This window comes from Pimephales promelas, chromosome 10 (genome assembly GCF_988280905.1).
Source record: "Pimephales promelas chromosome 10, fPimPro1.hap1.1, whole genome shotgun sequence".
Classification (NCBI taxonomy): Eukaryota; Metazoa; Chordata; class Actinopteri; order Cypriniformes; family Leuciscidae; genus Pimephales; species Pimephales promelas.
Genome location: NC_142778.1, coordinates 36,786,498 through 36,809,514, shown reverse-complemented (window position 1 = coordinate 36,809,514; position 23,017 = coordinate 36,786,498). Strand labels below are relative to the sequence as shown.

Sequence of the window (23,017 nt, the reverse complement as noted above, 5' to 3'; positions counted from 1 at the left end):
GGATTAACGAATACAGTGATGTGAATAAGTTTTGGCACCTATGCTAAAGTTGCCTAAAAAGAGGAATAAAAAATCATCTTTTGGATATTGATCTTAATGCCTTAATTAGAAAAATGAGGAAAACTCCAACCTTTAAGGACACCAATTTTCTTTGTGAATGAATAATGTATCATAAATAAATAAATGTTTTTCCTTAAAATACAGGGTGCATAAGTCACGGCACCCCTATGTTAAATTCCCATAGAGTCAGGCAGATTTTTATTTTTAAAAGCCAGTTATTTCATGGATCCAGGATAATATGCATCCTGATAAAGTTCCCTTGGCCTTTGGGATTAAAATATCCCCACATCATCACACACCTTCACCACACCTAGAGATTGGCATGGTTTTACCTCAGTTCGCCTAATAGCTGGTTTAATTTGCATTGAAAGATGATCTTATGGAAAGTACCCCATGCCAATCTCTAGGTGTGGTGGAAGGTGTGTGATGATGTGGGCATATTTTAATTATCAGGATGCATATTATCCTGGATCCATGAAATAACTGGCTTTTAAAAATAAAAATCTGCCTGACTATGGGAATTTAACATAGGGGTGCCCTGACTTATGCACCCTGTATTTTAAGGAAAAACATTTATTTATTTATGACACATTATTCATTCACAAAGAAAATTGGTGTCCTTAAAGGTTGGAGTTTTCCTCATTTTTCTAATTAAGGCATTAAGATCAATATCCAAAATATGATTTTTTATTCCTCTTTTTAGGCAACTTTAGCATGGGTGCCAAAACTTATTCACACCACTGTATAGTATTAGTAAAGCATAGAAATGACTTAGAATACATCAACTCTTTTATTATTTTAAAATTAAACATTCATGAGGTGCATAAAAGGAGGAGCGTATATGTTGCACTTTTGGCGTTTTCACTATCCACTACAACCCAATTGTGTAAAAACCATTTTTGGTTTTCTAAAGAAAATCATATGCAAGCACAATTTACATTTGTCTATTAACCTAACTCAAAGCATTTACGCAGAAGCCTTTAGGTTAAAGGTTTCAGGGTCACACAAGTACCAAACTCAGCCTGTTGTGTCCAAACTTGTTTGCGTATCTAAGGATTCTTTTAAAAAAGCTCGCAGGAGTAAAGGCGACCCTAAACAAAGCGAGAGAGTTGAGAATGATTCTGATGACACAGCACGTCACGCTGACGTGCCCAATAACAGAGCTGACACTTTTCCCTCCACTTTACTCAAGCGCGTCACATTTAAATGGAGGCCACGCCTTCCACCAGCCGTGAGCCAATGACCTTCAGAGGAGAGGTAACGGCCGACACACCCACCTTTGTGCCGAGCCAATGGGAACGTAAAGGTCAGGAGGGGGAAAACTTGCCCCAGGATCAATTAGTCTCGCGTCAGTGACCTTCTGCAAATGTGTGGGAGGAATTTCACCAGCTCTCCTCTGACTTTCAGGTGTTGTTAGTATGGGAAGTCGACAACAATGGCTTACGAGACTGAAGAATGAACTGAGCAACAGTCCTCTGGTGTCCAACGTGGCTTTCGGCTTCATCCTGATGGGACTGGAGAAGTTGGTGGAGCTGGAGTTTGAGTGTCCGTGTAATCCGGCCTGGAACGGCTTGTTTTCCTCCGCATTCTTCATCATTCCCGCTGTCATGGCCTTCGCGCTGATGATGATCATTCAGGGATGCAGGTGTGACGTCTGGTGCAGGAGGACCGTGTCTCTGTCCAGTTTCGTTCCCCCCGTGGTCTGGTTGATCCTGCTCTTCTTGGACGGTCAGTATTTCGCCTGTGCGATGACAGACTGGCACGGTCGGTTCGTGATCGTGGACAAAGCCGCTCCGCAGAAATGGTGTGAACCCATTCAGGAAGAGAGCGTCACTCCTCAGGAACTCATGCTGCGCTCACAGAAACTGTTTGTGGAGTCTCAGGTGAGATCCAGTCAGGACAGTTCGAGAGTCTTTAGACCTCCTGCTAACTCGCACTGTCACTTTCAAATGACAGGGACACATTTATACAACTCTGGAGATACAGAGTTCTACAAAAAGTAGCATTGTATCTTCAGAGTTCTACAAATGTATCACTGTATCTGCAGATTTCTAAAAAAAGTGTCATAGTATCTTCAGAGTTCTACAAAAAAGTATAATTGTATCTTCAGAGTTCTACAAATGTATCATCACTGTATCTGCAGAGCTCTAAAAAAAGTGTCATAGTATCTTCAGATATTTTTAGAACTCGGCAGATACATTGATTAATTTGGAGAATTTTGAAGATGCAATGATACTTTTTTAACTCTAAAGAAACAGATACATTTGTAGAACTCTGGAGATACAGAGTTCTAAAAAAGTATCACTGTATCTTCAGAGTTCTAAAAAAAGTGTCATAGTATCCTCAGATACATTTTTAGAACTCTGCAGAATGATACATCGATTAATTTGAAGAATTTTGAAGATACAATGATACTTTTTTAACTCTAAAGACAGATACATTTATAGAACTCTGGAGATACAGAGTTCTAAAAAAAGTATCATTGTATCTTCAGAGTTCTACAAATGTATCTGCATCTTCAGAGTTCTAAAAGAAGTGTCATTGTATCTTCAGGTACATTTTTAGAACTCTGCAGATACATTGATTCATTTGGAGAATTTTGAAGATACAATGATACTTTTTTAACTCTAAAGATACAGATACATTTGTAGAACTCTGGAGATACAGAGTTCTAAAAAAAAAGGATCACTGTATCTTCAGAGTTCTAAAAAAAGTGTCATAGTATCCTCAGATACATTTTTAGAACTCTGCAGAATGATACATCGATTAATTTGAAGAATTTTGAAGATACAATGATACTTTTTAACTCTAAAGACACAGATACATTTATAGAACTCTGGAGATACAGAGTTCTAAAAAAAGTATCATTGTATCTTCAGAGTTCTAAAAAAGTATCATTGTATCTTCAGAGTTCTAAAAAAGTATCATTGTATCTTCAGATACATTTTTAGAACTCTGCAGATACATTGATTCATTTGGAGAATTTTGAAGATACAATGATACTTTTTTAACTCTAAAGATACAGATACATTTGTAGAACTCTGGAGATACAGAGTTCTAAAAAAAAAGGATCACTGTATCTTCAGAGTTCTAAAAAAAGTGTCATAGTATCCTCAGATACATTTTTAGAACTCTGCAGAATGATACATCGATTAATTTGAAGAATTTTGAAGATACAATGATACTTTTTAACTCTAAAGACACAGATACATTTATAGAACTCTGGAGATACAGAGTTCTAAAAAAAGTATCATTGTATCTTCAGAGTTCTAAAAAAGTATCATTGTATCTTCAGAGTTCTAAAAAAGTATCATTGTATCTTCAGATACATTTTTAGAACTCTGCAGATACATTGATTCATTTGGAGAATTTTGAAGATACAATGATACTTTTTTAACTCTAAAGATACAGATACATTTGTAGAACTCTGGAGATACAGAGTTCTAAAAAAAAAGGATCACTGTATCTTCAGAGTTCTAAAAAAGTGTCATTGTATCTTCAGATACATTTTTAGAACTCTGCAGATACATTGATTCATTTGTAGATCTCTGAAGATACAATGACACTTTTTAACCCTAAAGATACAGATACATTTGAAGAACTCTGTAGATAATTAATAGCTTTGTGTAATTTTGCTATAGAGAACATCTTTAGAACTTTGAGTTTAGCTCCAGTCTTGAAACTTTTGACATTACATTTACTAATTCTGTAATCACACTATTAATTTATGTCCATGACAGTGGATGTATGTTTTGTTATTGTGTTTAAGATCATTTAAAGGAGTCTCACCCTCAAGTCATCCAAGGTGTATATGATTTCTTCTTTCAGACGAATACAATTGGAGTTATATTAACAAACGTCCAGGCTCTTCCAAGCTTTATAATGGCAGTGAATTGCAACCAAAAAAGTGCATCCATCCATCCATCATAAAAGTGCTCCACACGGCTCACCAGGGGTTAATAAAGGCCTTCTGAAGGAAAACGATGAGTTTGTATAAGAAAAGTATTCATATTTAAAACTTTATAAAGTAAAATAACTAGCTTCCGGCCAAACGAACATACGGATTCGCCTTAAGTCTGCGAGTAATGTGAAGTACTGCTGATATTTATACTAGACTATGACTCCGACACCGTAAGTTGTGCTTAAGGCGCAAGTAGACTGGGTTTAGCCAGAAGCTTACTTACTTATTTCTTAAACTAATAACTGCTTCGCTTCAGAAGGCCTTTATTAACCCCCAGAGCCGTGTGGAGTTCGTTTATGATGATTGTGCTTAACTCAGCTGCTTTTTCAAGTGCGGTTTCTCGTTACCTGATTCAGACGTCCACCGTTTCTGTCTCCTCAACAGGTGATCGGCATAGTGCTGCTCATATTTATCTGTTTCGGACTGGTCGTGTACGTGATCAGAGAAAGCTGCCAGCAGGAGCTGGAAACACAAGATGCCAATGTGGCGGAGATGACCCTCTTCAGCTCCAGCTGATAACACAATACATCCTTCGTCATCAGCCTGAAGAAAAACATGCGTGTTACAAGCCTTTCTGTAAGCATCTCGAGTCACAGTACAGTGAGTAACACACAAGAACATTTACTTACAAGGAGGATTCAGTCATTTACTCACCCTCAGTGTGCCAGACTTGTATGACTTTCTATTTCTGTGGAGAAAAGGATCAATTCTGAAGACTGTGCTGGTCGCCCTTTTCACTGCAACTGAATGAATGATTCATCCATGAATCAGATCACATGGGTTAACAGGAGGGGAAACTGTCAGTGAATAACACATTCAGTCCGCAAACAAAACTCTAAATGTAGCATTTTATGGACTACGTCTATAAAGCTTTTACGGTTTGTCATTTTTTTTTTATTGAATTTTCATATAATACAAATATAACAAAACATCAACCATGCCCAAAAAACAAATAATAATAATAAAATAAAAACTCACATATTTATATAAAACAGGACCGTACTAAGTACTATAATAAGGCAGATTTGTGTAACGGTTTGTCCTTTTAAAAGCTTGACGTTTTTCCTGTTCATTGTAATTGCATTTAAAAGAGCAAACAGCACAATTTCCCTTAAGGAAGAAATAAAGTCAGACAACTTTAGATCAACGACACAAAAGTACATTTTTATAACATTTATAACATATCCTGTCAATTGAGATGTTATGCAACTGTGTAAATACATTTTGTCAGTACGAATTTCAATTTACAAATGTGCATTTGTCCCATTCGAGGGTTTCACCAAAGTATAATTTTTGCACATTGCTTTGTGAGTGTCCGTGTAATATACGAGTACAGTAATGAGAAGTGTTACACCATCTAAAGGGTTTTATTTGCACGACAGGATCCATTAATCAGGACTGATGATAATCACCTGACTAAGGCCACCCTTAAAAATATTCTTGTTTGCCGTAACCCGACCGACCCTGTCAATTTAGGGCCGACCCAATTTTTTATTTTTTTTTCCTTTTTGTCCGACCGACTTGCCGGTTGTAACCTGCGTTCAGACCGACCGATTTTTTTTTTACTCTTCAAACGACTAATTCAAATTCAATAAAATAATATTAATTATATTTTAGTTAGTATTGTGAAAGTTGCTTGTGTCTACATACCCTACAAACGTAGGCTACGTTCTTTCTTAAATAAAAACCCGTGGCGTCATATTCATCAGATTATGTTTACACCATTGGTTTAACGTTACGCGTGTCACTATATGGCTTGTACGTTCGCTCGTTTCAGTGTTCCCGCTTGGTACCCGGTATTAAAAGGGCAACGGGGCTGAATATCAACCATTTCTATATATAATAAAAATATTAAACAATTTGTCTGTGATGCAATTTTGCTATTCGCAGTCCAGAAGAGAGAGCGATCTCTCACCCGGAGCCGGAGCGCGCACAGCACGACAGCCCTGCTTAATGAGTGACAATGAGGACAAAACGTGGTTACACTTTAGATCTGGGATATTATTCTAATTGTATTTTAGATTTCCGCTTTCAAAGATTATAAAAAGAAGATATTTGAGATGAAACCATTACAGACGCATTCTGTCTAGCGCAACTTCCTCCCCTTCACGCTGTCATTTCTTCCTAAAACCCAAACGTACCGTCAGAATCAGCACGATCGGTGATTGTTGTAAAATGCAGTCTGTACTGTTGCTAAACTGCGGACGCGTGCAATCATTAAAAGAGCTATTAAAAGTACTAAAGTCTGCGCAAGAGACGTTGTTCACGACGCGCGACGCGCGCTCCGAAATGCACTAAAACGAGACAAGAAAAGTAGGCTATCGCCTCATTTTGGGCTTCATGTGCGCATCTAAACCATCAAATATACATAAACACAGTTTATGTCTTAATTGGACGTAAATAGTTGGGAGAAAACGATGGTGCATCAGTCATCTATTACAGTAGAGTTCTGCGTTCGGTCCTAAAGGGGCAGTAGTCTAATAAACGTGACGATTGAGCCAATGCGAATCAAACAACAAAAGGCAGATAAAAATCACTCACAGGCAGCTCTTGAATGAATAACTTAAACTTTAATAAGCATTAATCTAACTATGATAAACTATGCAGTGTCATTTTACATTTGATTACTAGCTAAATTAAATTTCTTTTCAGAGAGAGCGACAGACTTAACTAATTTTAGACCTTCCTGAAATTAAAGCACTGTGTATAGGCTATAGGCTAATTTGTATCTTTGTTTAATTATATTCTTTGTTTGACCATGTGTTTGTACTTGTTTTTGCTTATCTCATGTATATATGCATAACAAATAGATATTTTATACATTTTGTGACTAGCCTAAAATGTAACTGGTCGTATTTTGCATTAACACCTAGCGGCCGATGCACAGTTTGTAGACCCAGTCAGTGACGTCACAATATGCATTTTTTTTTTTAAATTCACGATCACCATCTCCAAAATTTTACCTTTTTTTTACACTGAATCTTGGAAAAAAAAATATAGACCTACCTACCGACCCTTTTTTAAAAAAAAATTGCTGTTACTGCAAACCAAAATATTTTTAAGGATGGCCTAATGGTCCTTTTCCCCCAAATTACTTTCATGACTGCACATGTATCTGCCATCACGGTCGAACTGAAGTTTCTGAAACAGAACTGTACATATACAGTAGTTTGATTGACACCCTGATATGATTGTCAACATAACTAATCCATACATCAGCACAACATCAGGGTTGCAACAGTTTGTTCAAGGATTCAGGAAAGACTATGTCTTTGAAAACAACCCATTTGACTTATATATGTTCAGCTCAGTTTACCTTTCCCATCATGCAACTGTAACTACCGTCAACATGAAATGAGCAAGAATAGTTTTAATATCTTATTTTTTTGTTTGCATGGTTTATTTTTATACTACATATCTATGTGATGTTTCAACATTTGAATATTACACTAGACTCGTTGTATACAATTGTAGACATTATCTTTTGTATTCTCTGTACAAAATAAAATTATATATTCAATTTCAGTGCTTTCTCATGTATATATATATATATATATATATATAATACATTTTAATTGACTTATGTTGCGTGTAAAAGCTCTGTTCTCCTGAATCGGCTGTGATTGCTCTGAAGACTTGCAGCAGTGATTGAACTGTGGGATATTACAGTGGTTTTGGTCATTACAGGCAGTAACCGCAGTGTGTCGACCTCGATTAGACTCGAGTCCCGCAGGTCACGCTAATACATCACTGTAATTACACACACTCTAATGATGAGCTAATGGGATAATAGTGGAAGAAATGATTTCAACATGAAAGTCAACATGAAACCACATTGATTATTTACTTGTTTAATTCATATCTCAGGTCTTAATGTGAACAATTCATCAGTGCACTGTAGAAACGCTTCAACGTTAATCAAAAGCCAATTAGCTCTTAATGCATTCTCACATTCAGGTCTGTAATCCAAGTCAAGTTTAATGTTTTTATTTTGTTATTTAATAAAAAATGTTGGTATCCTTACTCATAATCAATAACAAAATAAACAGCAAAGAAAAGCAAGAGAAATGGTCTTATATACAAAATAGCTATATAAACACTACCATTCAAAAGTTTGGAATAATATATACATTTTTAATGTTTTTGAAAGAAGTCTCCTCTGCCCACCAAGGCTGAATTTATTTGTTAAAAAATTTTGAAAACTCAGTAATACTGTGAAATATTTAATTTTCAATTATTACATACAATCTCACATATGCTCACTCACTCACACACTCTCAATCTCACATACGCTCGCTCGCTCGCTCGCTCACACACTCTCTTTCTTTCTCTTAAACTCACAGACACACACAAACACTGTTAACAAAACTCAAAAATCAAAAATATTAGGCATTTTCAAAGCTATCGGTATTGGCAGTTACAATGGCCGATAAATTAATATTTCAAAAATAAAATAAAAATGGACGAAACACGCTTCAACCATGTCATGAGTGTTGGAGTTGTATAGTTTGTCCACCAGAGGGCACTCTACACCGTTCCTGTTGGCAACACTAGTGTAAAATGCATCACACATCCTGCAACCTACTGATCCAGGTTCCAGGTACCTTATAAGGCAATATAGGGACTTTATTTATCAGAACTTTAATATATTTTGATGTATATTGATGTAAACAAGTTTCTTTGTAAAATGCATTATCATATTATTTTAGTTAAAACTCATAAATAACTACAAATAACTAATGTTAGGGAAATCTGTTAATGTTATGTTGCTCATTTCTGAAATAAATTTAAAGAAAAAAAAATATCGGCCGATATATCGGAATTAGGGATGGGCAATGATTAATCGCGATTAATCGCATCCAAAATAAAAGTTTGTGTTTACATAATATATGTGTGTGTAGTGTGTATAATTAATTTGTATATATAAATACTAACACATGCATGTGTATATTTAAGAAAAATGTGTTATTAATATATCAAATATTTATATTTATATATAATATTAATTGTGAATAAATATATATAAATTATATACATGCAGATATTTCTTAAATATATACATGCATGTGTGGGTATTATTTATATATACAAATTAATTATACACACTACACACACATATATTATGTAAACACAAACTTTTATTTTGGATGCGATTAATCGCGATCAATCGTTGCCCATCCCTAATCGGAATATCGGATTTTAAAACCAACAAATATTTGTATCAATATCGGCCATCAAAATCTGTTATCGGTCGGACCCATTAAAAGACGCATTCAAACTTAATCTTGCTTTACTCGTTTTCTTTTTGCACATAACCAGCAACATAAACATCCAATCACTTTAAATACAATAAAAACTACAAACGACACAATCAACCCTAAAAACACGACGACATCGACACAGTGGTACGAGTACCAGGGCATCTTATACGAGTCGGTGCGCAGGTGAGCAGCGCCTCTGTGTTTCATGACAAACTCCATCCAGAAGAGGGCGCTGTCTAATGGAGCTAGCGGCGTGTCTCTGTGGAGAATCGACAGCTTCTGCATGTTTCTTCTGTACGACGGCTCATTAATCACTTCCTCTAACGCATCTTTAAATATACCTCTATCTATAGTGGCGACATCCACAGCTTTAGCTACACCTTTATGCCTCATTTTTGAAATGTTATCATCCTGATCGAAAACTAGCGGTAACCCGACTAGAGGAACGCCGTGGTAAATGGCTTCAAAAATACCGTTAGTTCCTCCATGAGACACAAAAACCTTAGTCTTCACGTGTCCTAAGAGATCATTCTGCGGTAACCAGTTCACCAGTAAAGTGTTGTTGCCTAAAGTAGACGGGCGCTCTCCGGTGTATCTCCAAATCACTTTTTGGGGAAGCTGAGCAAACGCGGCGGCGATTTCATCCGCGATATCCCGCGGAAGTTGCGCGACTAGCGTTCCTAAAGACATGATAATAACGCCGTGCTCTCCGGAGCTTTGCACGAACTCCTCAAGATCAACCGGGAGCGCTTTTGCAGGTTTGCATTGAAAACCGCCGATGTAAACGACATTCGGCATAGTCGGACGAGGAAACTCGAACACAAAATCGACTCGCATGAGCCAAATATCAGCAGCTTGAAACAATTCGAAATAATCCAAATCGGGCCCGAAGTAGCGGTTGCACAACGCGGCGTAATGAGGGCCGACGATGCGCTTGTAGAGGAACATCCGAAGAGAGTAAAACAACACGTTATACGTCCGCTGAAGAAACGTCATGTCGTCGGTGAGCTGAGAGAGGGGGAAGGGAACGTAGGAAAGTGGAGACGGGGCGATTGCGAAATGCGCTTCTCCGTGAACCGTCCACCGGACGTTAAAAACCAGAGGGAGATTTAGATATCGCGCGAGAACAACGCCGCCTCCGTTCGCCGGATCCGTCAACATCAAGTCGAAGTTAGCTTGCGCGATCCGTTCCAACAGCGCAGGGTCGCTCTCCATTATATACATCACCATTTCGCAAATCTTCCTGTGCATTTCGGAAAACCGCTCCTTGAGGTCCATGTCGAGTCTGAATCTGGTCCACGCCGACCGACGCTCACGTTTAATCTGTAGTTGTTTGCTAATAAAGCCGCTGTAGAACTCGTCGTCTCCACCCAGGGAGAACGGTACGGTCATGGAGGCGTAGTGAGGCGAGGTCTCGGAGATGTACCAGCTGTCGCGGGCCCGGATCACGGTGATCTGATGACCCCTGGAGTGAAGCTCACGGATCAGGACGTTCATGTTCACCCAGTGACTGCCTTCGTGAGGGAACACCAGGATTTTCCCACAATGCACTGGGAGGGCGAGGGTTAGAACGATGCTTGAGATTAGGATCAAATCCATCGTTATAGAAGGAGCACAAACGTCTGGCTGAAAGACAGAAACCGATGTTGATGTTCATTATAAATAGATGTTCATTTTTGTAAATAATCACAAAATAAAAGCAAAGAAAGTTGTAAAAGGAGTTAATAGTTAACATGCATAGATGGTTTTTAGGTAAAAAATGACAGAACAACACCAGAAGGTAAAAGCTATTCAATTCCACCGACTGAAATTCGCATCTGAAATTTTCACACGTTAAAAAATAAATACGTCATGTCAATCACGCCTACGAAACTTTCATCCGTCTTAAAAATATGCGGGTTCGATTTTATGCGTTTTTCGCATCCGTAACAAGCATTTGAATGGTGTTTTAACAATTCAGCGCCGCCGAAGGACGGATAGGAAAAAAAAAACGCTTGCGAAATTACTAGTGTAAAGGTCCTTGAACACTGAGACTGAAAATTTGCAAGCGTTTTTTTTTTCCGTATCTGTCATTCGATGGCGGTGAATTGTCAAAACACCATTGAAATGCTTGTTACGCATGCGAAAAACGCAGAAAATCGAACCCACATTTTTTTATGATGGACGAAAGTTTTGTAGGCAGGGTGTAAACGTGATTGACATAACGTATTTATTTTGTAACGTGCAAAAATTTCAGATGCAAATTTCAGACTCTTTAGTCTGTGGGATTGAATAGCTTTTACCCTCTGGTGTTATTCTGTAATTTTTTACTTAAAAACAATCTATGTATAATTTCTTTTTACTCTTTTAATTCCTTTTACAACTTTCTTTGCTTTTATTTTGTGATTATTTTAGTTCCTTTCTAAAGCACTTTCAAATGTGCTATACATATATCTTGGCTAAAAATATTAAGTTTATATATATATATAAAATTTAATTCATCGGAATGGTACAACATCTTGTATAGGTTTTGGCAGATGCTGTTTGAACACAAAAAATTAAATGATTTGAAAAAGTTAAAAGGCCATGAATTGTTCATGGTTAAACATGAGGGCATTGGAAATGCATGGGAGACAAATTCCTCCTAGTGGAAGCGTTTGGTACTGCGCACACTCATTTTTGAGATATCAACCTCAAATTTGGAACATACCTTGTTTAGATTCATGGCTTTTATTTATTTAAAGTTTTAGGGTAAAATGTGTTTAGGAAAATATATATTTTATATATTAATTGAAAAGGTTATTTTTGTCCATTCTTCAAAGTAACATTTTATAACTTTTTTCAATTTCACTTTTTTAAACGCTTTCAGTCAAGTAATAATTTGCCAATTGTCGTCTTTGAAAAGAGACCAAACTTCAGTCTGTGATCCAAAGAATTCAAGGTTTATGATTTTCTTATGAAATTTCTTTTTTTAAGGTTCATGCTCAAAAAAGTGAATAAATAGATTAGAACTACTGCAGAAATATAAATTAGTAGCATAACATCACCTAAAATACAAAACATCAAATAAAAAAACATTATCAAACTAAAATATACACTGAAAAAATATTTTCATTCATCCAATTTAAAAATTTTAGGGTTCAAATCTATATTTTATAACTTGAACCAATGAGAAATAAATACCTTACCCTAACCTATATTTTCTGTCTATGAAAATGGTTTTATAAAACTTGGTACAAAGTACATTTTTCATGTTGAAGAAAGTCAATTAATTTAAATTCTATTTTTGATCTAAACAAAAATATATAGATTTAATCAAACCAAAACTTGCATGCATAGCAGCACATTAAATTTGTGAAAATCTCAGCAGAGGATGAGTAAACAACTCAAACAGCATTACCAGCTTCACTCATCATTACTGACCTTGATTTACTTTATTTCATTTCCGTTTTGTATGAAATCAATGGTATATTTCAAATTCACCATCATGGTGGTTAGCGTTTGCCATATCTCCCAGCATGCATTGTGGCATTAATAAATTATGCAGCTGGATTTTTTTTTTTTTTTGTAGCTTGTGAGTTCATCTGATTATCTGGATATTTTGTTTGAGTGTCACCATTCTTGAGATTCATATGCTGTTGTGTGCATCTAAGAAATGCCATAGATTTTAGAAGTTTATTGTGCACTAAATAAGTTTTAAAAAAATACAAATATATAATGTGATAACATTGCTAGATATGCTGTAGAATCAATTGACTCCTATTATGAATAAAACAATATTAAAACCACAAATATTACTCAAAAAATCAAAGCATTAAACCCCAAATAAGATCAAGGATTCAGGCAATTACATGATGATATCATCAATAATCAGCCAACATCACCTGATCTATAAGGTAATAAGTGTACGGCCATGCATTTAACCTTTTTTTGTTTGGTTTATTCCAACCAAAATTCAACGACTGCCCGACGTTGGAGCTTGACGTCAAACAAACATTGAATTTAAATCTCAACCCGACTTTTTAATTTCAACAAAATCCAAAACGACGTTGTAGTCTATATCCTGTGCCTGCTGGGAATTAAATTATTCTTTGTGATCCACAGAGTGATTTGAAGAGCGGTCTGGTGGCTGTCACTGGTCGAGAATTGTGTTTAATGCCCATGCGCTGGCCTGTGTGTAACCTTGAAATTGTACATTCATTTAAAAGAAATTTCTTATTTAAGATCTTAATGAAAAATATTTATATTTAGCAATGTTTTGAACAAAAAAAAATTGAAAAATAAAACAAATAATAGTAAACTGAATTGAATGAATAAATATTAATTGAATGAGGTACTGCTTGAAAACCTTTTTTTTTCGGTGTAGTATAATCATTTCATTGAAATAAAAAAGGGGTCATTTTTGACCAACACACAAAAAGTACCAGAAAATGAAAATGTACCATTTTACAGAAATTACCCAAAAATACAGTAAAATGTTGTTTCCAGGACACTTTTAATAGGAACACAATGTGCCTAGACAGGATACCAAAAAAAATGTATTTGTTTTGGCATGAAAAAGAACACTGTGTTTTGACAAGCTGTTCTTGGACAACCTTGATGTGTGTGTGTGTGTGTGTGTCGCAGGAAACAACATTTCATGTGATTTTAGAGGGTTTTGGGTTGCAAAGTCTCTCTTGGCACATTATATGTATATTGTATAAAAGTTTCCCCCTATTCACCAAACATCTACGCATACAGGTTAATGACATCCTGCAGAGGAAATACATTTATACAGGTTTGGAACGACTCAAGAATTTGCAAGTTATGACATTATTATTATTTTTTGCGTGAACGGTCCCTTTAAATATCACTGGCTTTGGTCTAAAGTAAACAACCACATATCACAATACTGTCCTTGTGTAATCAGAGATTCAGGACAAAACAACTAACTGAAATCGCTTCCTGTTGAGGCACGTTTTGAGCATATTAAGTAAGAATCTCTAAAAAGCCTGTTTGAATCTGTTACAGTAACATACACAATCTCCAGTCCAGTATGTATAAATATAATGTTAACCACATAACGTCAAAAGCCAAGACAAAATCAAGCATCAAGTCAATCATCCACACCACAGATGATGATACTTAAACCAAACCTTCCCATGATGCATTGTAAATCATAAACCAAGATGTTCCTAACAATGAACCTTAGTCAGATTAGACGGTTTATTTAATGTAATTAATTTAATTTAGTAATTAATTATATTTAGCCTATACTATAATAAATCTGTTTTAACTTGGTATCAGACACAACTGCCACTGCTGCCAATAAACTAAAATTAAAATCAATAAAAAAAAAGACAGATTTAATGTTAAGCCTCGATGTAAACAAGCACGACAGACATCATGATGGGCAGGTTTTTTTAGGGAAAACATCTATTTCCGGAAGTAAAATATCAACTCTCACACTTACTGTCCCCGAAAATACTTTCTAAAACACTGAGCACTTCATAGTGTGTTCAACTGTGCAGAGCCACACACACACACATGCAATTAAACATGTCAGTCCACACAAACAAACACTGAATCCTGTTTGGCGCGACTGACAAGAAGCTCATTTCAGATTCAGACGACAAGATAAATGTTTCGAGCATCCGATTTTTACTATACAAAACTGTGCGTGTCCGACCGTGAATGTGTGTAAAAGCTGATATGGTTTTTAACAAATTAAATAAATGAACTTACCAGCAGAAGAGGCAGTGATAGTGCAGCCGCGAGCTCGAGACACGCTCCTCTGTTTGGATGGTGGGCGGGGCTCATTAATATTAACGCCATTACGAATATTATGTCGTAGGCGATCCATGATGATTGGACGCTTTCTCGGAGCATCATTACCTGCATCATTACTATTCATAAGGAATATATCAATTTTAATCACACAATAAGCACAATAATATCACACAAAACGCTAAATAGAAATAAATAATGAAAAAATCCGAAAAACAGGCTCATAAATAATTTACAAACGCATACATACAAAACATATCATTTTACAAGAGTCAAGCCTTCATCAAGTAGTATTAGTATGCGTGTATTTGTAAACAATTAATTGAAATTATGTTTTGAAATAGTGACTGCCTAAAGATAAACAAATATCAATAGAATTTTGAGAGGAATTAGTTGGTCATGAAATTATAGATTCAATTAATCTATGAATTAATATCAATATCAAGGTATCAGCAGATTTATTAGGTTTGCACCAATTATCACTATTGTCAGAGTTGTGTGTGCGTGTGTGTGAATTCTCTTCTGCAAACTAAAATAGGCTATAATAGTGTATTTTTGTAATATCTGTTTGGTATCAAGTGAACACAATAAAACCACATTGACATTAATATATACAAGGGTAGATTTGAACTGAAAGATTGAATTGTACTATTTGTGTTTCATAATATCAGACCAGATAAGTTTTATTGAGGCAAGTTTTATAAAACACACAGTGTTTTATATGTTGTAATTTTATATAGCCTAGTTTATAAAAAAAAATTCAGTTGCCCAAAACAATGTTTTCAAGTTGGTGTCTATGGACCACAAAGGATAAACTCATCCTGACAACTAGCCCAGTCTCAGCTATTTGCTTTAACATTTGTGGAAGATATTACTTTTTCTTTGTTTCAGTTTTGCCATGAACACACATCTATCTGACCAATGGACCTGTTAGAAAGACAGGATCATAAAGCATTGCTGGAACAAATAGAGGAACTGTAGTTTCTAGATGAGCAGCAAACTCAGTCCAGAAGAGGGCGCTGTGTAATGGAGTGAATCATGTGTCTCTCTTTTTTCTTTTCTTTTTTAAATTGAATTTCAAGAATTACAATTACAGTCAGGGGTACATTGAAATAAACTAAATAAAAAAACATGAAAAGACAAACAAAGCAGTGACAAACTTAAGTTAAACAAAAATGTGAAAATGTTTACATATAGATGCACATTTTGCAGCTTTCTTATTTTTCAAACCCAGTATTGTTTTTAGGTATTGTTGAATTTCTGCTCTTAAAATTAAAAACAAAGGCTTGTTTCCTCCAAATTTACATTTATGGATACTAAATTTAGCTAACAGAAAAAGAAGATTATCAGGGGTTTCTTCTACTCTTTGTGACCAATGAATTAACATGACTGCTCCAGTTGCACCTGATTCATAGATGAGGATTCATTTCAAATAGAAATAAAATAAATTAAATAGCAATTAAATATTTATAGAAAAATTATATATATATATATATATATATATATATATATATATAAATTTGGTTCAACTAGAGAAATATCTTTCCATTATTCATATAAAAAAACCTCAATTCTCTGAAAGCATTGTGTACATGTGCAAATTTTGCATGTAAAATGTTCTAACAAGGTGACATTTTTATTAACATGGATTGTCACTCTATCAAAAGACTAGGCAAACTGTAAACATACAAAATAGACAGCGCTAAAGTCTCGGTAACAAAAAAGAAATAAATATAAATAAAATTTAACTAGCATGTTTATGCTTTTGGGTAAACAAATGAACACACACAAACACACTGACACACATTATGATAGTTTAATGGTAAGTTTCACTGTGACAACATGTACACAACACGTTATTATGTAGTTGATCACAGTTGTCCAATTTGAATGTGACAGATGAGAAATACAACAAACTCTTATTTGGCCTGATTTACATAAATTTGTTCAAAATTTGAGGTCTTCAAGAGTTCTTGTCAGTTGTAAACGGCATCTGTGTGGAAAAGATAAATGATGCTGTTATCTCATGATTTTATCAGAGAACAGCTGCTGTTAAATGATGAATTACAACTCATGTGTTGCATCATGGGCCTTGCATCTCACAGAAAGTGATAATCACGTGACACACACGATGGGACATGGATCGAGAAGGCCACAGTGGAGAAACATAACGCTAAAGAAATGCTGAAAAAAGGACTAGAGTCGCTGTTTTTGTCAAAGTTTTAATTTATTATTTGTGATTTAATATAATGTTTGTGATTTTAACTTAAAATAAAGTATGTTTAAATTGTTTTGCCACTTGCTTGAGCAAATTACATGCATCTATAGTCATGCATTGATAATAATACTTAAGCGTTTACAATATTGTATAATTGTGTAACAAAGTGCAATTCTGACAAAATGTTGTATTTTTAATACAAATAATGATGTGGTTTGTGGTATAGCCAAGCCTACAACGGATCAGTTGTGGAATTGTTTTTCTGAACCACACCCTGTTACACAAACATACAAAGCTTTTTGACTCATGTTAGTAAATTTAGGATTTAGGGTTTAAAATGTATTTTATTTTCACTCAACAGCCAATTTGGCTAAGTAAATATGTCTAAGTCACGGCCATTCAGAAATTAGCTTAAACAAGATGATCAGAATTATCAATGTTGACGCTTCGATTTAATTAACCTATATTAATTATTAAATCTGATTCTGAATTAGGCCTAATGTATTGCTGTTACAGCTCAATCACTGTTATTCACCATTTAAATATAAAATAAAATAGAAATAAGAAAAAAATCTTTAGACATACTGTGCCAATTTTGAGTCAAATACAGACAAACCCAAACGTTGGGTCAAAAATATAATTAAAAATCGTAACCCAATGGCTGGGTTTGTCCATATTTGACCCAAAATTAAGGTGAAACAACCCAGCATATTTTAGTGTATTATGCGTATATGATTAAAACAATATATTTAAATTTTAATATGCATGGTTTTGCTGATGTTTGAGGATATTTAAGGGAAAAGGCTCTGGTATCGATGCAAAGTGATAGAACACAATAAATAAAGCAAAGCCCGCCAAAATGGAAAGTGGTTGATGCGTTATTGCAGATTTTGAATTTGGCGGGTCATGGCGGATGTTCATTTCAAACCCTGTTTATTATATACCAAATAGTGCAGAGTTTTGAACTTGTATCATTCGAGTTACAAATACGTTTCTCAGCTTTTTATTACATTTTATGAAAGGGTAATTTTTGTAAATGTTTATTCAGCTAAAGTTTTGGAAACGATGTTTGGGCTCGTCGGCATCGTTTTCATTATTTGTTTAATAAGCAATTAATAAACATTAACACAGTATATTGTTAGAGCTAAAAAGTAGGCAAAAATACATCAAAGATGGAAGTAACAAGATTTTTAAATTACTATTATTATTATTATTAAGTTTTGACATTTTAAATAATTTCTGCAATATTGCTATTTTAAAAGAGTTTGAAGGTTGTACCTCGTGTTTTAGCCTTCTTCACTCCAACTTCTTTACAGTCTTCAACTTCTTCAAGTCTCCTCTTCAACTTCTTCTTCAACTTCTTCATTGTCTGACTCTTCAGTTTTGGATGGGAATTTTTCCTCCAGTTCATTGATTCTTCTATTTGTTGTTCAAGCTCATTAGTTCTAGTTTCCAGATCGTGTGTGGTTTGTTCAAAGTCTGCTGTCCTATTTTCAAGCTCTTCTGTTTTTTCTTCCAGATCGACAATTCTTTCTTTAATTGTAGCCATATTTCTACTATTCAGCTCTGTTTCGGACCGCTGCTGGTGTTTGAGGATAGTTTGAAAGTGAAACCGGTTCACCCATTCACACTTATAAACCCCGGTGACGGCACAACCCGAACAGGAAGACCACATGCAGGAATATTGTTCAGTCCCGCCCATATTTGATTTGCTGAGCGATTGAGCACCTCTATACAAGCTTAAAACATGACCTTTTTTGGTAGTTTTGGTAGTAGGAAGTAAAATAACTCAACGCCGGCAATCATCATACTGTAACACATTGAATCTAATGTGTAAATCTACTTTAGAGTATTCATTTTTTCCCAAATTAATTTCACATGTCAGGTACAACTTTGTTGTTTTGTTTCAAGACAGGTAGGCCTATAATTCTTTCATTATTTACGCCAAAAGTATTGAAGTGAAATGTAACAACATGTTTTCAAGCTTAAAATGTTATCTGATCTAACTAAAACATGATTTGAAACAAACTAAAAGATTTTGTCAATTAAAGACTTTCCCCCATAAAAATGGCCTTTTTATGAGAATCACAAGAGCTCACATGCATCCAACTCTAGGGATAAATTAATCATTTATATACAGTGGGGCCAAAAAGTATTTAGTCAGCCATATGATATTCTCCCAATCCTCTTCTGGATCATCCATATGCTCTCTGGCAAACTTCAGACGGGCCTGGACGCGCCCGGCACTGCAGGATTAGAGTCCCTCTCGGTGTAGTGTGTTACTGGTGGCAGCCTTTGTTACTTTGGTCCCAGCTCTCTGCAGGCCATTCGTCAGGTCCCTCCGTGTAGTTCTGGGATATTTGCTCACCGTTCTCATGATCATTTTGACCCCACGGGATGAGATCTTGCGTTGAGCCCCAGATCGAGGGAGATAATCAGTGGTCTTGTATGTCTTCCATTTTCTTACAATTGCTCCCAGTTGATTTTTTCACACCAAGCTGCGTGTCTCTTCCAAGCCTGGTGCAGGTCTACAATTTTCTTCCTGGTGTCCTTCGACAGCTCTTTGGTCTTGGCCATGGTTGAGTTTGGAGTATGACTGTTTGAGGCTGTGGACAGGTGTCTTTTATACAGGTAACAGGTTCAAACAGGTGTCAATAATACAGGTAGGGTTAGGAGTTACAGGTCTACAGGAGTTCTGTGAGAGCAAGAAATCTTGCTGGTTTGTGGGTGACCAAATACTTATTTTCCATCATAATTTACAAATAAGTTCTTTAAAAATCCTACAATCTGATTTCCTGGATTTTTTTTTCTCATTTTGTCTCTTATAGTTGAAGTGTACCTATGATGAAAATTACAGACCTCTCTCATTATTCTAAGTAGGAGAACTTGCACAATCAGTGGCTGACTAAATACTTTTTGGCCCCACTGTAAATCAACCAAGGTTTAAGAGAAAAGGAGTGTTCTCTTTTAAACAATCAGTTAAAGATCTAAATTATAATAAAATATATAATATATTACTACTGTATAATATAACTAAAAATAACCCAACGGCATAACCAAATAACCCAACAAATTTTAAGATAACCCAACATAATGACCCAATATACACTACCAGTCAAAAGTTTTTTAATAATTAATGTTTTTATAAGAAGTCTCTTCTGCTCACCAAGGCTGCATTTATTTATTTAAAAAAAAAAAAAAAAAAAAAAAAACAAGAGTAAAATTGTGACATATTATGACAATTTAAAATGATTGTTTTCTATTTTAATATATATTAAAATGTCATTTATTCCTCTGAAAAAAGCTGGATTTTTAGCATCATTACTCCAGTCTTCAGTGTCACATGACCCTTCAGAAATCACTCTATGCTGATTTTATGCTAAAAAACATTCATTATTACTTTCAATGTTGAAAACAGTTTTGCACTTTTTTTTCCAAAAATTCTTTGATGAATAGAAAGTTCAAATAATCCTGAAATAAAAATGTAAAAAAAACAGTTTTCCTCATTGATAATAACCATACATGTTTCTTGAGCAGCAAATCATCATATTAGAGTGATTTCTGAAGGGTCATGTGACACTGAAGACTGGAGTAATGATGATGAAAATTCAGCTTTGATCACAGGAATAAAATACACTTTACTATATATATTCACAGAAAACAGACATTTTAAATTGTAATAATATTTTGCAATTTTAATGGGTTTTTGTTGTTGTATTTTTTAATCATATAAATGCAGCCTTGGGGAGCAGAAGAGACTTCTTGTAAAAACATTACAAATCTTACTGATCTAAAACTTTTGACCGGTAGTGTATACCAACGGTTGGGTTAAAATATAATAAATAAATAACCCAACGTTTTTTAGTGTGTAATAATCCGAAAATGAAGGATCTTAGAAATTCTCTAGTGTCCCTAAGGTTCACATAAGGTGACAAACACGCATAGGTCTGTGCACTATAGCCAGACCACATCCTGGAAAGATGAAGTGTGGTGGGTACTGGAGCATTGTCGAGTGGCAAACATAGTCTGATCTGATGACAAATTTGATGAAATGTACATTTAAAAATGTGGTCACTGCTAATGCAATTGACGCAAACAGGAAAGCTGTTGACGCAAGTAATGTAACTGGAACCGGCGGCTCGCGACACCAGTTATGAACACCAGTTACACTTGTCTGCATTATGAAGCAGACAGACACGGGACAACAGGCGGCGGTTTCACTGGATTTACTGATAACTGAGTAAATCGCCCTTACAGTATATTGCTCTATAAAACAAATGTGATGTAATCACCATGTGCTTTCATCTCCACATATAGGCCAAAGTCAAAAAATAATTATAAAAATGACCACAAAATAGCACAGTAAAAGTGCACAATACACATAAATAGCAGTGAAGATAGAAACAAAAGCAACAATTAAAATAAAAATTAATTAAGATTAACAGGAGCCAAAAATAACTCACCTCTTCAGTGCATTAACAATGCCAAGAGGAAGAGGAGACCACAAAACAGGAGATTGTGTGCTCATGATGACATCACAGCAACTAAAGGGGAAAACCACTCATTCTTCAGGCAAGTATACCAGGTCTATATGAAAATAAACCATTTTGTGTGAATTATAATAAACAAGCACATAGGAAATAGCAATGTTAATGCAAGTAGAAGCAACCAGCAAGCGAAAGCCAGCTACGAAACCTCAACATCAGAAGATACTGTTCGTAGCCTATGACCGTCCACATTTTCAGCAACGGTTGTTGTCTTTAATCCATTTCATTATTTCCTTGTTACTGAAGTTCTGGAAGCTCAGGAAATGCTCTGCACTGTCACAGTGTGGGCACAACACTCTCTGTTCAGGTCGAGGCCACGGGTGTGCCGGCGTCACCCACAGTGGAAACTGGCACACCTAAAAACAGTTTACACAAAGAACCATAATGAACATACAGCATTTTTATATTTAGGCTTTAACATATGATATGATATGATATTGTTGAGTTATGTTTCAGCTAGTGTTGCATTCAAAAGAAAAGAGTGGAGGATAGAGATGAGTCATCTTTATTCTTTAGCAGTTCTTGGCATATTTATTTTCAGTGGTAGACACATCAGTCTCACGGTCGAACAGCAGTTATATTTTTCTTCACTACACCTTGGACAAACATAATGATGCAAACGCGTCCTCCATAGCCTGCACATTAGTGCCCTCTTGTGGCTCAAACATGCACAACACAGAACAATACAGCATTACATTACACAACCTGAGGCCATAATGATCATACTTTAAAGGGTTAGTTCACCCAAAAATGAAAATTAAGTCATTAATTACTCACCCCCATGCTGTACCAACCCTGTAAGACCTTCGTTCGTCTTCGGAACACAAATAAAGATATTTTTGATTAAATTTGAGAGCTGTAGGCCTATCACTATCACATAGACTGCCGGGACTGGCTCTTTATATTATGCAATCTGCTAATACTCTGATGACAGTTAGTTGACATGTAGTGGCAAAGTTACTTGTAGAATATCTAAAGTGGAATATCGCAATAAAGTGTTACCTAATCTTTATAATAATTAATCCGTTTTTAGATTAATCTTTATACAATGAATGTATCACCCAAAAATCACATAAACCTTTAAGAAAACACATTCATATTCCATTTGCTATTTTTTTTTTTTAGATTTTAGATTTCAACAAACGATTTGACATAAAACTTATAATGTTGTTTTTCAATATACAGGATATTAATACAATAAATGACATAACGTTTCAGAATTTCA

The 23,017-nt window shown here is 35.3% G+C and overlaps 3 protein-coding genes and 1 non-coding gene across 5 annotated transcripts in view; 1 reads left to right on the top strand and 3 right to left on the bottom strand.

Annotated features, from left to right (window-relative positions):
- Positions 1-4,502, bottom strand: part of nptnb (neuroplastin b) — a 51,314-nt gene extending 46,812 nt beyond the window's left edge. For both annotated transcript variants that reach the window (XM_039683786.2, XM_039683788.2), the window contains exon 1: positions 4,369-4,502. The gene's annotated coding sequence lies outside the window, so the exon portion shown is untranslated. The remainder of the gene's footprint in view (positions 1-4,368) is intronic.
- On the top strand, positions 1,442-4,537 carry LOC148977450 (calcium homeostasis modulator protein 4). The gene is made up of 2 exons (XM_089116556.1): positions 1,442-1,943; positions 4,406-4,537. The coding sequence occupies exons 1-2, from the start codon at positions 1,479-1,481 to the stop codon at positions 4,535-4,537; spliced, it is 597 nt and encodes a 198-aa protein (XP_088972682.1). The 5' UTR covers positions 1,442-1,478.
- Positions 4,538-5,332: 795 nt separating this feature from the next.
- On the bottom strand, positions 5,333-15,070 carry ugt5f1 (UDP glucuronosyltransferase 5 family, polypeptide F1). Its single transcript, XM_039683785.2, has 3 exons — positions 14,986-15,070; positions 7,091-10,908; positions 5,333-5,437 (listed from the first exon to the last, which is right to left on the bottom strand). The coding sequence occupies exons 1-2, from the start codon at positions 15,058-15,060 to the stop codon at positions 9,301-9,303; spliced, it is 1,683 nt and encodes a 560-aa protein (XP_039539719.2). The 5' UTR covers positions 15,061-15,070; the 3' UTR covers positions 5,333-5,437; positions 7,091-9,300.
- A 1,759-nt stretch (positions 15,071-16,829) lies between these two features.
- Positions 16,830-18,927, bottom strand: LOC120487812 (uncharacterized). Its single transcript, XR_016145413.1, has 2 exons — positions 18,524-18,927; positions 16,830-17,020 (listed from the first exon to the last, which is right to left on the bottom strand). It is a non-coding gene; the product is annotated as an uncharacterized LOC120487812 (transcript).
- Between the last annotated feature and the right edge of the window lie 4,090 nt (positions 18,928-23,017).